Source organism: Amphiprion ocellaris, chromosome 20 (assembly GCF_022539595.1).
Source record: "Amphiprion ocellaris isolate individual 3 ecotype Okinawa chromosome 20, ASM2253959v1, whole genome shotgun sequence".
In the NCBI taxonomy this organism is placed as follows: Eukaryota; Metazoa; Chordata; class Actinopteri; family Pomacentridae; genus Amphiprion; species Amphiprion ocellaris.
In genome coordinates this window covers 16388572-16402001 of record NC_072785.1, presented here as the reverse complement: position 1 = coordinate 16402001, position 13430 = coordinate 16388572, and the positions used below count along the sequence as shown (strand labels likewise).

General features: G+C 40.7%; 1 protein-coding gene across 4 annotated transcripts in view; it reads right to left on the bottom strand.

The window, feature by feature from the left end:
• ttll5 (tubulin tyrosine ligase-like family, member 5) overlaps positions 1 to 13430 on the bottom strand; it is a 53215-nt gene that overhangs the window by 8835 nt on the left and 30950 nt on the right. For all 4 annotated transcript variants that reach the window (XM_055006236.1, XM_023275487.3, XM_055006237.1 and 1 more), the window contains 3 exons: positions 13212 to 13399; positions 11001 to 11128; positions 3111 to 3309 (listed from right to left, as the gene is read on the bottom strand). In XM_055006236.1, coding sequence (XP_054862211.1) covers positions 3111 to 3309; positions 11001 to 11128; positions 13212 to 13399 — 515 coding nt within the window. The remainder of the gene's footprint in view (positions 1 to 3110; positions 3310 to 11000; positions 11129 to 13211; positions 13400 to 13430) is intronic.

Below are 13430 nucleotides of genomic sequence, written 5' to 3'. Positions count from 1 at the left end.
TCTCTACGCTGGTAATTTGGCTTCTTTGGAAAACTTAACATCTGTTTTTGAAGCAATAATATGAAACATACTTGCTCGAGAGAAAGACTGAGCACAACACGACATCATTACTCCTGTGTGAGACTGAATCTACTGTAGTCTGTTTGCCCCAAATTATGTACTTACAACATACTTTTTAAAATCTTAATTAAATATTGCATGTCAGATGTAAGAAAACTGTCATGATTTGACCCAGAATTTCATGCGCATTGATTTAATTACTACAATCTCCCCAAAACGTCATCAAGGTCACATAAAAACTGCACAAAAAAGAGCTGAACAAAAATTGACCCTTTTAAGCAACTGAACTGAACTCATTCAAATGCTACATATGTAGCAGAAAACTACTGGCGTTTCTTTAAAAGCACCAGAGACTGGCATTAGTATGGGACAAAATAAAATCCAACTCAATTCCAAAAGAGGACTAAGGAAGTGTGATCACATTTGGAATGGGTTAGTCATGGAAAAAAATATGGCCTCTGGTCATTAAGGTGAAATATCAAAGTGCTTGACATGAATTAGTGGAGATATTAATGAAATGCCATCCAGTATCAAAACAAGCTCAACATTTTTGCAGTTGGCTGCACTGAAAGGCAAATTCTTCACATTATTTATATGTTTATATAAGATCTCTTCAAAGGCTTGGGAAGGGGGAAAATACTGTTGTCTTTCTGACCTAATATTTTAGAGCCACATTTGACTCTGTCCTTGCAGTGCTGGGGAATGCTCGCATGCATTCCTTCCATGTCTCATGTCCATGCTATTTTCTTTGCAGCTTTATACGGCTATCTAACAAGCTAATGGTTTTCCAGCTTCACAGTGTAGCCGTTCAAAGGGCCGCGCAGGGTGACAGGGAATATCTGATGTAATTTCTGTGTTGATAAATGAGAAGCTGAGTTTCCAGGTTGCAAGGCCTATGGCCGCAATTCAGTTTGAGCGGGGCCAGGAAGGGCACCTTTCTTTGGCTGCCAGGTGGCCCAGGGCCAAGCCTGTGGAGGAGCCGAGCAGTCTGCACCCAGTAACTGGAACGTGGATTGGAGTGCCGGAACAGACCCCTGTCTCTTTCTCTCTCACAGAAGTACACACTCATACACAAATATACACTCGCACTCACACTCAATGAAGTACTTCCTTTTGTGTCTTAAACTTATCCAAAATAATTAATACATTTCCCATGAGATCAGGAGAGCCAGACTTGTAACTTCAGGGGTATGAAGTATACTTGTATGAAGCCCCTCTCTAATGCCACTAAAGAGCAAAGTCAAGTCACTGACTAATCCCTGGACCAATCAAGGTGCATTACCTGCAATGAAAATCTGGGTCTAATAGCTAAGCAATACATGAAATAGCACACTTTGCCAGGACAGCTGGCAGAAGGACCCATGTGGATGGAACAAACTAGGATTTTAGTGAGGATGTCTGACTTGATGGTGAGACACCCGTATCCAGAGTCAGCCTTCGTATGACCTCAGTTTATGAGGGTGAACAACAGGATGGCTTTGTCTTAACGATGTGTGTGCCGCACTGTGTACATGCGGTCCTAGATGCCACAATGTATTTTAGTCTGTAAGAGATACTCCGGCCTCCACACGCCTGCACTATGATGGAACATGTCACAAATAAGGGAAACGTGGTCAACTGTGCTCAATCTAAGACAAAAACAAAAAAAAGAAACGGAACTGAGAGAGGCAAAGGATCACTTTCATAAAATGCCTTGTGTAAGGCTACCAGACCAGGCCAAGAGAAATATCACCTCAACTGCATTAATTAGGGCCCAACCAAGTCGATGAAAAAACAATGACGTGTGAGCAACTGCATTACTCAGGACAGTGTGGAAAAAGTGGGTGCATCCAATCATTCCACCCTGTAAGCCGTCCCAAGGCACTCTCCTGTCTCCATTTCTCTCCATCCATAGATAGACTCCACAAAATCCTCTGGAAAATGAGTAAATACACTCTTCCTGTTAAGATCCTCTTTCAAAGTCACCGTACAGAAAGACGGAGGGTTTATCTTTTTTCTCTAAACAAATAAAATTACACTGTGCAAAATGACCGAGACCTTTCTACCTTTCTAATCTCCCTGTAAAAACAGCCAAATCACATCTGTCACGGCTAGTCAGCCATGACTAAAAGGCTTTTTGTCACTACAATTCTGCTGCTGGGAAAATCATAGCCCAAAATTTGATTTGAGTTGTAATGGGAACTCAAATCTGATATGAACTGAACTGGTGAGACTTAAAACTCATAAAGGAATCTGCAACGGGGCCTCTCTAGTGCCCTCGTGGGCAGCATTCCTTGATTACTCATCTTCCAATATAAGCCTAGTCGAGTCAGTCAGCCAAACAATGTAAACTGGGGGTGAGGAGTCATGTTTGGCTCTCCAGGAATGAGCTTCTGTTGAGGAAGACGTTCCCACCAAACATCAATTTGTTAAGCGGTTTGGAAGAAGATTCTCAGAATAGCTCTGTAAATGCTAACACGAAAGCTTTCCTCTTGATGTGGGTGTATTTTGTACTATTTTGGACAGTGCTGTGCTTAGGTAAGGGAATGTTTTGTACAGACACAAATATGAGGGTTTCCTGAGTTATAATTTAATAGCTCATACACGTTGCTTAGTCTTTCTCCATGTGGTGCTGCTGCTAAATTAAGACTTCAAACCAAAACAAAAGAAGCTCTTTCTCTTGTAATTTGTACTTTAATCCTAATTTATTAAAACAACTGCAATTACTACCATGCATTTGTATGCCTCCATCAACAGTTGAGCTCTATGTCTGTCTGAGCTCTTTATAGAAACAAATTATGAGGAACTAAAACTGTGTAAGCAACAAATAACCAGTTAATAGATGCTGTCACTGCCTCTAAACACTCAGTAGTAAACAGATGTCCCCCCAAAGGACCTGGAAAAATCCAAAACTCTCCAGCTGTAGTGTACTTGAAGCTGAAAGTTGACCTCTAATACATCTGTGTGCTTTGTGAACTGGAACGCCGGCGATTCCCCCTTGAAAATGATAAATGGGCTCATCTTTATCTTGAGATAATGTAGAAAAATAACACAATATCTCTCTTCTGTACCTTGTGTCTGCAGTGACTCTGGTCCAGAAACTGATGAGACTTCAGTCTCTGTTGTTGCAGCTGCTGAATAGCAAACTGGAGCTGGTAGCTTCCCTGGGTGGGCTGGTAGCGCTGCTTGGGGTTCACTCCCGTCACCAGGTTGTAGGCACTCTCCATCTGCCCATCCCAGAGGCCCTCCTCATCCTTCAGTGGCCTGTGGCTGAGAGAGCAGGGGAAAAGAAAGTGAATGAGGAAGCAATATAACAGAAATACAAACACACTTTCTCTTCTGACTCATATAACCTGTGCTACTTTGCAGTTATTCCCATCTGATTAGAAGTGTCAGCTCATTTTGTTATTGCCCTGTGGAAGAAATTGAACACTTACATAGGTTTCACCTGTTGTTGACAAGAACAACAATCACACTGAGGAAAAATACATTATCCTATAAAGACATTTTTCAGCATTAAAGCAAATATATACAACAACGTTCAGTACTGTCTAGTGTCACTTAGAAATGTCCTTATTTTTGAAAGAAAAGCAGTTTTTAAAAAAAAAATGAACATCACATTAAATTAATCAGAAATACAGTCTAGACATTGTTAATATGGTAAATGACTATTCTAGCTGGAAACGGTTGATTTTTAATGGAATATCTACATAGGAGTACAGAGGAACATTTCCAGCAACCATCACTCCTGTGTTCTAATGGTACGCTGTGTTACTTAATCATGTTGAAAGGCTAATTGATGATTAGAAGACTTTTGTGCAATTATGTTAGCACATGAATAAAAGTGTGAGTTTTTATGGAAAACATGAAATTGCCTGGGTGACCCCAAATTTTTGAACAGTAGTGTATATGTTCCAAAATGTCTGAGTATTCCTTTTAAGTTGTGTAAAGCAGGGCTATTACCTCTCTAGTATATCTCATCTTTTGGTTCTATTGATCAATGACTAGTTTAACACATTTAGAGTTAATCCTACTTAAAACATGGAGCACAGACAAGAATAGAAAGAGGGATGTGAGACAGGGGAGTTTGTGTCATGAAATAGTTTTACTGTATAAACTGAGAGGTAGGAGTGCTAGCTTACTATCAAAATTACTGCATACAGTATTTGTTTCACTGGGTTAGTGAGAACATCATCATATATGAACACTTCCAGACATTAAAATAATAAACATAGACCTTCTACTTTTATTCTAAAAATGCCATGTACAAGTGCAGTTAACTTAAAGATAATACTACAGATCATTGTTTTCACGTGGCTTTGATCAGACTAGATTGTCCTAAATAAATATATTGATCCTGATCGTTTAATAGTCACATTCCTCTGTATTATGTGGAATATAGGAAAAAGGTACAAGTTTCAGAGTTTCAATAGTGAGCTATAATAGTAGAGTAGTTGCTACCATCTTTTTCTTGTTAGTTATATTACTATCCAACCCTGTGGCAGAGACAGCGACAGTAGCTGATTAACTCCCCCAATTCCCTCAACATGTTGAGATGCAGCACCCCTGGTAAAGAGTAAAACGACAAGACAGCTAACAGCATCCTAGCCGGTGGCTGCTGGGCCCACAGAAGCCTCAAATCAAAGTGTGCAAATCAGAGTCAAAGCAGAGGGCAAGCCTGTGGCAAACATCGGCTGAACTAAAAACCCTTCCTCTTTGCCTCAGTGCTCCCCGAGCTTCACGTTCCATTCACATCACAAAGCCACAACCTGGAAAGCAAACCTTTAGACGAGCTCCACGAGTTTGTAACTGGATTATCTGTCATTAGAACTAAGCCTGTTTCAGCCTCTTTTTTTTTCCTTTTTGGCCCCTGTTAAAGCAATGAGGTGACCAGCCTCCCCTTCAGACATGCTTAAATTGAGTCTATATGGAGTCTGGTGTGCTGCTGTATATATACCACCTCAGCCAAAAACAATGCCATAAAGAGCACTATTGGGAGCTGCAAGGAAAAATATAAAAGAGAAAAAAGAAAGAGATACATGTACAGCTGAAGAAATGGGATCCCTGGGGGTCTTAATGACAAAAAAGTTTTTGGAAATTCCTCCCATTGCATGCAATAACATTTGTCCATTGGTCTAGAGTTAAAGTAAACACAGCAGACTTAAAATCACAATAGCCACAATATTTTTAGAGCCAAACTATGATAAGCTCTAAAATTAGAATTCAATTAATCTTGAACAACAATGCACACTGTGGGATAATAATCTTGTGTTGCTCAAGTGAAAAAAAAAAAAAAAATCCAGTGTGGCCACACAAAGACACAAGGGATCTTAAACTCATGTGAACATGCTATCCGCCCATGCATTTCTCAGTTCACATAATAGCACATATATTGCAAAAACAACTGGTGTGACCCACGGGCCAATTCAGTTTTTTCAGCTTCTAGAAACAAAGGCTTGTCTGTGAACCTCGCAAGGCCAAAGATCCTACAACGCCAGGAGACAAAACAAGAAGTCATTCTTTGTTTACAGCAGTGATTTCCTTGGCTGCAGTTTGCACACTGGACCGCTGGGACCTTCAGTGCTACCATTTTATTAGCATATGGTCCGAAACTGACAATCGCAGGTTGAGAGCATATGCTTTTCTTGAGCACGATGTCACTGCAGAACCCCGTGGAGTGGTCTTTTCAGACAGGGCCTGTCAACCAACACCAAGCTTAAAAACTACAACAGATCACCATGAATTTTACAAGCAGGAGGAAGCCGTTTCATCCAACACAGCGACCAATGAAATAGAAAAAACAGCAATGAGAGAGAAGAACAGTTTTTACATCTGAGTTTCTCATCACGCCACATGTGTGGAGCTCCAGCTATCTGGGACTTCCCTCCCTGTCAGACTTCTGCTCGTGGGTGTCGGCTTACTCCCCGCTGTGCTCGCCATCCTTTAATATGCTGATATAACTTACTGTAGAACAACACAGCGGTGCAAGTTAAGCACATGTGCGGCATCAATCTAACTCAGTGTGAATGTGGGAAAATGTACCGTTTGAGATGACATCATGGCAGAGTATCTCAAAGCCCTGCCTGGTCAGTATAAACATCAGTCGCCTCAAGAGTGTCAGGGTATTTCCAGCCATTAATCAGTGTTTGTTTACCATGTTTTATTGCAACGACATGACACTGAGTAGAGCTATCCTTAAAGTACAAAGTATGACAAGCATCTGGGGATTTTTTGAGGGCAGCATAGCAGAGCTGGCTGATGATTTATTAAGTGCAGTGAGAAGCAATACAGAATCATAAAACAATAAGTGGTCTGCTCTAAAAAGCAAGTCGTTGACTTTACTGATAAACAACTTAATCATCTTTACATTTGGCTCAAAGCTACACAATAGATTTAATTTCTTGACAATTATACTTGAGGTAAATGAGCCACATGGCCGGGAAGAAATAAAATCAGAGGGAATTTCTCTATTTTAAAATTTCATTGTATACCTGGTTATGGGCTTGAGTCAGTTGCACCACTTGAAACAAACCTTTGCCTATGAAATTTACATATTACATAGTGACTCCTCAAACACGCTAAAACTACTCTACGCTACACAATAGCAAGTTGTAAAAGTGAAGTGATTCGGCCATATATACTCAATATGGGAAATGATTCTGAAGAAAAATGATGTTTCAGGAAGTCCCACCCTATAAGTTGACAGGACTGATTCTTAAGGTTTGCAACATCCTAAACGCCAGAAGTCTGAACCCGTCTTTTTGAGTATTTACCACAAAAGCATGGAGTATAATGAATGGTTGGATTCATTTTTCTTGTTCTGTATTGTAGAGACCCTCAAAAATGTTCACTAATTGTATTTTCAGACAACCTCATGTCATATTTAGAGGAGCGAAGATTGACATACCTAACATTTGACTGAAATTCAAGTTCCTTTTCAATAACAGGACTGAAACTAACTACTATGCAAATAAAATAAAATTTTATTGAATTTTTAATTTAAGTTAAATTCAAAAGTCTTGTTTTATTTGTTCTGTTTACTGGAATATGACAAAGAGAAGCAGCCAGTCCAACATTAGTAAAGCTAGGGTCTGAAAATATTGTGATTAAATGACTATTTGGTTCGGCTCTTTTCAGTATTTATCTGGGATGCTTTTCGATGACATTTCAAAAGTCCAGTTAGAGAACAAGATTGAATTTTGGATGTAATTGGATGTTTCCTGCACACTCTGAAAACTGTATTTTTGCAAACTGTTGCTCAGAAACTAGTCACAGCTCATCATTCTGCAGTGACTTCTTGTACATGGTCAATAATAAAACTTTTAACTGGATGGCACCGCAGATGTCTCCTAATTACATGTCAATAAAGTCTGTGCTTGCTTTCAGTGGTATCACTTGACTTGAGTTGATTTAGAATTAGAAGTTACATACTAAAAGCTTTATACATCAAGTAAGCAATGAATGAACTATTAGGTTATGTAGCCGAGTCTTAATTCACCGTCACACATTTCACAACTCTGCAAAATACTGACTGAATACTGCTGTAAAGGTGTGTGTAACTGCTGAACGACCTAAATCTATTCACTGGAATTTCACTCGTTTTTACCTTAAGGCTTCCTATTACCACATCTGGCTTCAATCAATGGGAATAAAATCTTCTCTTCTTTTAAAGTCAAAGGAAGAGAGACACCAGACCAATTTTGTCAGACTTTGTCCCCATCAAAGAACTTTGAAATTTTTACTGGAGTTTTTCTGATTAGTCTGATTGTTGCTTCAGCAAATGGGCTGTCATAAAATCCTTTGGAATGGTACGTCTTTACAAAATTCGACCAAGTTAAACATCAATCTGACAAAGTATTGAACGGAGCTAAAAATACCCTGTATAAGCAGGGTTGTGGTATTTCGCAGTTCAGAGCTGGAGTGAAAGTAACACTGCAGAGGCTTTGAAGCCATTTGTACGTACAAGGAGACGAAAGTTGGGAGGTAATTTTTGTGGCCAGGGTAATAACGCAGCTCAGAATGCTGTAATGAGTGTTCACATCACTAACGCAAATAGTGAGGACCAACCATGACCAGCTGGTGACTTAATACAAGGCAGACATGGAGGTCCATCACAAAAAGAAATCACAGCCGGTTCTAGCAAATCAAAGCATTAACATGTGCTGACTTATTTACCAAGCTGAAGAAGAAATAAAGGTAAAATTACCAACAAGGAAATACAAGTTGGCTCTCTCACGCTGTGCAGAAGTAACCTAACCAAATACAACAAACTGCTTTTGAGGTTGACCCCAGTCTGAATGTCTGACTTCCTGCCATCTGAGTGATTTTAAGAGCTCCCATCAATTCACATGTACACTGAATGGAAATCATCATGAATGTAGCAGGAGGTCCAACACCGGAAGTGATCACTAAGTTAAGTGTGGGTGCATGAAGACACGCTGGATGGTTCAAAGCCCACTGATTGTCAGCACACTGGATTGAGGCTAAGAGTGCTGATGCAGCATACCTGGTAGATCCTGGCAGCAGCACTTCAAAGAGCCGTGCTGCTCTTTGAAACCCATCATACTTCACCCCTGTGGTTGCTAAAAGAGCCAGTGTTCTTAACAGTTTCAGTATGTTTGGCACAAACCATCAGCCCAAGCGTAGGGGGAGGGGACTCAGGAAATTCTGTGTTTTAAGTAACAGAGTCGTGATGAAATCAGAACAATTTATCCTAATATCTTATTAAAGATGTTGCATTGCAGTAATGCCAAGCCAAGAGCTGGAAGTACTGGGGCAAAAGAGAGCTTTTTGTATTGCAGCCAGTGACCCATGGAAAGATAAAGGGAGCTGTATATTTTCTTCTTAAACTAAACCTACTGTATATTCCTCCTCTTAAATCATGGAATTATTATCCTGAAATATGGAAAGCTGAAAGGTAAGCCTGTACTAACATTTATTTTCTGATGACCAAAGAACCAAAACAGCATATGGAAAAGTAAAGGAACGGTCTGAAATTCAATAGAAAAATGGGATCCATCACAGCACCGGATCCCTACAAATGTGATTTAAGTTTCCACAGAATCATATATAAAAGCAAGATGAAGCTATCAGTGAAATTATAAATTCTATTAAAAGTCTCTTTTTGGTTTGTGGAAATAAAAACATTATAAAAAGGGAAAAGGCCAGACATTCCTGGAATTCCCTGACAGCTCGATACATAAGGAAGGGCTGGACTGGAAAAACAGAGTCCGAGATCAGGGCCAAGCTGTCTGAGACACTGCCACTCACATATCAGCAGGAAAAGAAAAGAGGACACCACTGACGCTCAGTCCTCAATAAATCATGCCTTCATTCACCTATAGGCTTACAGTCCTGGCCCCATAGACCATGTGATCATTTTCTGTCCTTCCTCCTCTTCTCGGAGCAGTGTGACAGGGGTAAGCTTTGGGGTGATGTAGGCAGAATTTCAGTGGAGCAGAGGCGAGAGCCTGAAGCAGACAGACTTTGTGGGTGTTGACATTGCACCACCGCCTCCAGCACCCCTTCAACACAATGTTTTAAGCTGCCAGCCTGCTTCACACGCTGCCACCACCCAGCAGCCAATTCTACTGCTACTTAGTTCCACGAAGCACAATTAAAATGGGAACAAAATGCCCATTTCCAGGCACGGAGTTGAACTAGCCTGCCCAGAGGGGTGTTGGCGCTCCGCAGTCCTTTTCCAAAGACCAACAATCTTCAATCTAAAAATTCGTCAGAGACCATTAAAAAGGCCTTCGGAATCTATTGAGTGTGACCAAATAGGATACCGCAATTTAAGTGCCTAAAGTAAAGACTTGCATAAAATTGATTATACAGAAAATCCTCAGGACGGCAATTTGGCAAAAGTGAATCCGATTTGATACCTAAACAGTGTTTCTGAAGCTTTTGTAAAAATCAATCTCAAGAAGGGGAAAAAAACAGCTTCAACAGTCAACTACAGTGTTTTAATGCTTTAGGCCTCATCACAGGTTCTGAAAAACAAGAATATCTATGTATACTTTCTCCAACATCTGTGTATGGCAGCACAGCATCTCAAACTTACAGTAAGTCTGTCAGAGGAAGGACACTCTGTTTAGCTTGGCAATGAACCCCATTGAGACAGTAATGGACTATTCTCTGTCTGCTGCCTCAGGAGAAGACAAATAAATAGTACACATGAGCACAATGGTGAAACTTGACCATAAGTAGTAGTCAGGCTTGTATTAGGCAGCAAATGCAGTGTGCTAAATGCAAAAGTGGAATAATAGAGCGAAACTATGAAAACAGTTATAAAGAATAAAAATATATCAAGAGCCTATAAAATGATCACTTCAGTGTTCTATTACATTTGTTAATCTGTAGTTTCTATATCATTTATAACATCTGTAACATTAGTCATTTTCTGTTTTTGCCAAGCAATGCTAATTCTTATTAAAAGAACAGAATAGTTTAAACAGATTTTCATTTGGATTTTACGCCCACATGCGCAGCATATACAGAATATTATAAAAACTGAAGTCAAAAATTGGAAGATAACACCTAGAGGTAGGAGGTACACAATCCATCAAAGTGAAAGAACAAGAAAAGACTTATTTTTGTAATCTCTGGTGACTAAGAATGGGTTTTGGATAGAGTTACTTCACTTGGACGTTTGAAATTCACTGTGCAGCATGATGTATGTGCAGAGTCTGACACCACACAGCTGTTTTTGCATTCATCTACTGAGGGTGAAATTTTATCTAATCACCTTAAATTTGTTTGATATATGAATGTACAAGATGATTCTGGGACATTACATGTGTGTAAATCCGGTGCACAAACACTAAGAATGGACTATTCTACTACATTAAGCAGGAGACATCTTTCACACAGCAGTAAAAAGGCCATAGTAGCGTATGTGTTAAAACATGTTTACGGGGACCCTCGTGATTTTGTATATGCGTGCATTTCCATGGACTCACCTAGTGCCGCTTTGCAGATCTGTTCCAGAGTGAACAGCTCTCACTGGCCCTTGGGTTGTAAAAGCTTTGGGATTGAGTGTGAAACTCTCTCTGCCCAGCATCCTGTTGGCCAAGTTCAGGTTGGTCAACTGTTGGCAGAGAAGGAGATTTGAAGAGAATATTCAACTTAACTGTAATTTATGTATACAAATAGAACAGAATTACATGCATTGTATTATAAGCCTTAAATCATTGTTACAGGTGGCGTGAAAGGAGATATCTGTGTGGAGGTATCTGCTGTATTTAAAAAGTAGTACATCAGAACCACATATTTCACCTTTAAGTCACATTAACTAAACATCTCCCCACCAGTGACCCCCACGTCTAAAGAAATGGATGTGATGTATAGGATCCGATGAATTAGTGTCATATCACGCTCCTCCTTACATCGACCACCTCCGTCTTCTGTATCTGGGGGCTGTGTGAAATGTACACACAGCACATGGCACAGCTCGTCTCCGCTCAGCACTAAATCCAGGTGGTCCCCTCCCGCCCTCCTCCCCGTCCTCCATCCTGAACAGAATCAGTTATCATGACGCGCCAGGCAAAATGTGTTTACAACCACATCAGCACTTCTGTGGCAAAATGCACCTCTGTACGGCTCCGCACCACTCTGGGAATTAAGTTCAGTGAAATCCAGCGGGAGAATTAATCACACTGCTGTAGGGTTTTATTTACTTTATTTCCTCCTGTGTATTAAATGTCCAATAGGAAATCTGTAAAGCTGCCAAGCCTTGCACGACGTAAAAAATGTGTCAGCATGTTGTTGCACAGCTACAGCAGCTCGAGTTTACTTATTAAGGTAGACTGGTCATATTCGTATGAAGTTTAAAGTAAGGAAGTTAAAACACATATGAAGGCTAATAATGCAGGAGGTTTTGGTAAAACATCATGTAACATACGAAGAGAGCAAAATTTTAATATATATTTACCATAATAAATCTTCCAATGTATGTATCGGCTATAATAACCCATCATCTATGGTCATATACACAGGCTTGTCTATTTGAGTATTACAAGGACGGATTATAATGTCTTGGACGTAAACATATGTACGTACACAGACGCTGGAGGGATTCACCATCATATCATCACAGCACAGGAGTATATCCACTTTATTGATGGTGACCATGTCTGGCTTTACTCAATTTCAGTTTCTGTTTTGTGTACGTGGCCTAGCATGAGAGTGAGTAATTACATAAACCTTAGAGGTCAACTGTGCAACAGGGTGTTGTTCATGTTTACAAAGTTCTCCATTTAGATCAGCAAGTGATTTAATGACTTCAAATCTGAGCCCTAAAAAACCCTAAATGCACTCTGAGCCTTTAAGTGCTAAACACTGGACTATTTTACTCCGAAAAATAAGTTGCTGCCATGCCTGGGATTAACTACTCACAGGAAATACAGCAAACATCTTTCAGATAGACAGAATAATGTACAGTCACAGGGAAGCTATAAAAACTGCAGTCTGTGTGGTCTGGTGCCATCACAAAAAAAACTTTGACAGAGGCGGAGGAGGAGGAGAAGGAGGTGGAGGAGGTGTAGGGGAGGAAAGGTTGAGGGGCTCCCCAAGCTGAGGGCCAAACCTTCGGGGAATATAGGAGAAGGTGGTGATGGAGCCAACGGAGCTGCCACTCCCCTGCTCAGTGCCAATTTGCCACATTCCTCCATTTATAAGCATCAATTACCACAAAAAAGTGGCTGCTTGTTAAGTATCAACAGAAATCACTCCCCCATGGTGCATCTGATAATGAGACCTCACACAGAGCCGAGGCTTGATGCGGCTCACCACTGTTTAGGCCAGCCAGCTTCAAACTCCGGTTCCAGACCCACCCCCCACACCAGCCCACAGACTGCAGGCGAGCTGGGGGCTGAAGGAGGAAGGTGCGTGGTACGAGGCAGCAGACCCCGTGGCTCCAACAGGTCTGCTGAATGAATGTGCAGCTAGATGCCGTCGATCGGCATGGGGTCTGAGCCAGGTTTACGCATCAACAAAGAGAATTATCAAAGACCTCACAGTGAGAGACGACTGCAGAGGGGCCAGATTGTTCTTCACATGAAACATTACACAGATCAGTTTACAGTTCTTTAATAACTCAACATAGTCTCTTATTTAAAAGAGGTCGCTGTCCACTCAGATGGCTACAGGGGTTAAAGGCATGATAAACTTACGTGTTGTGTCAGCAGGTTGATGTGACTGGAACTGGCACAGTGGCGAGTAACCTGCTTGTCAGCCAGCTTCTGCAGAGCTGAGATGAAGGCCTGCTGGTTAGACTGGGCCTGAGCAGACAGAGAGTTTAACTCCCTGAAAGCACCCACTGAGTTTGACTTGAGCTTACTGGAACTGCTCTTCTTGATCACTGAAGAAGAAAAACAAAAGAAAAAGGTGGA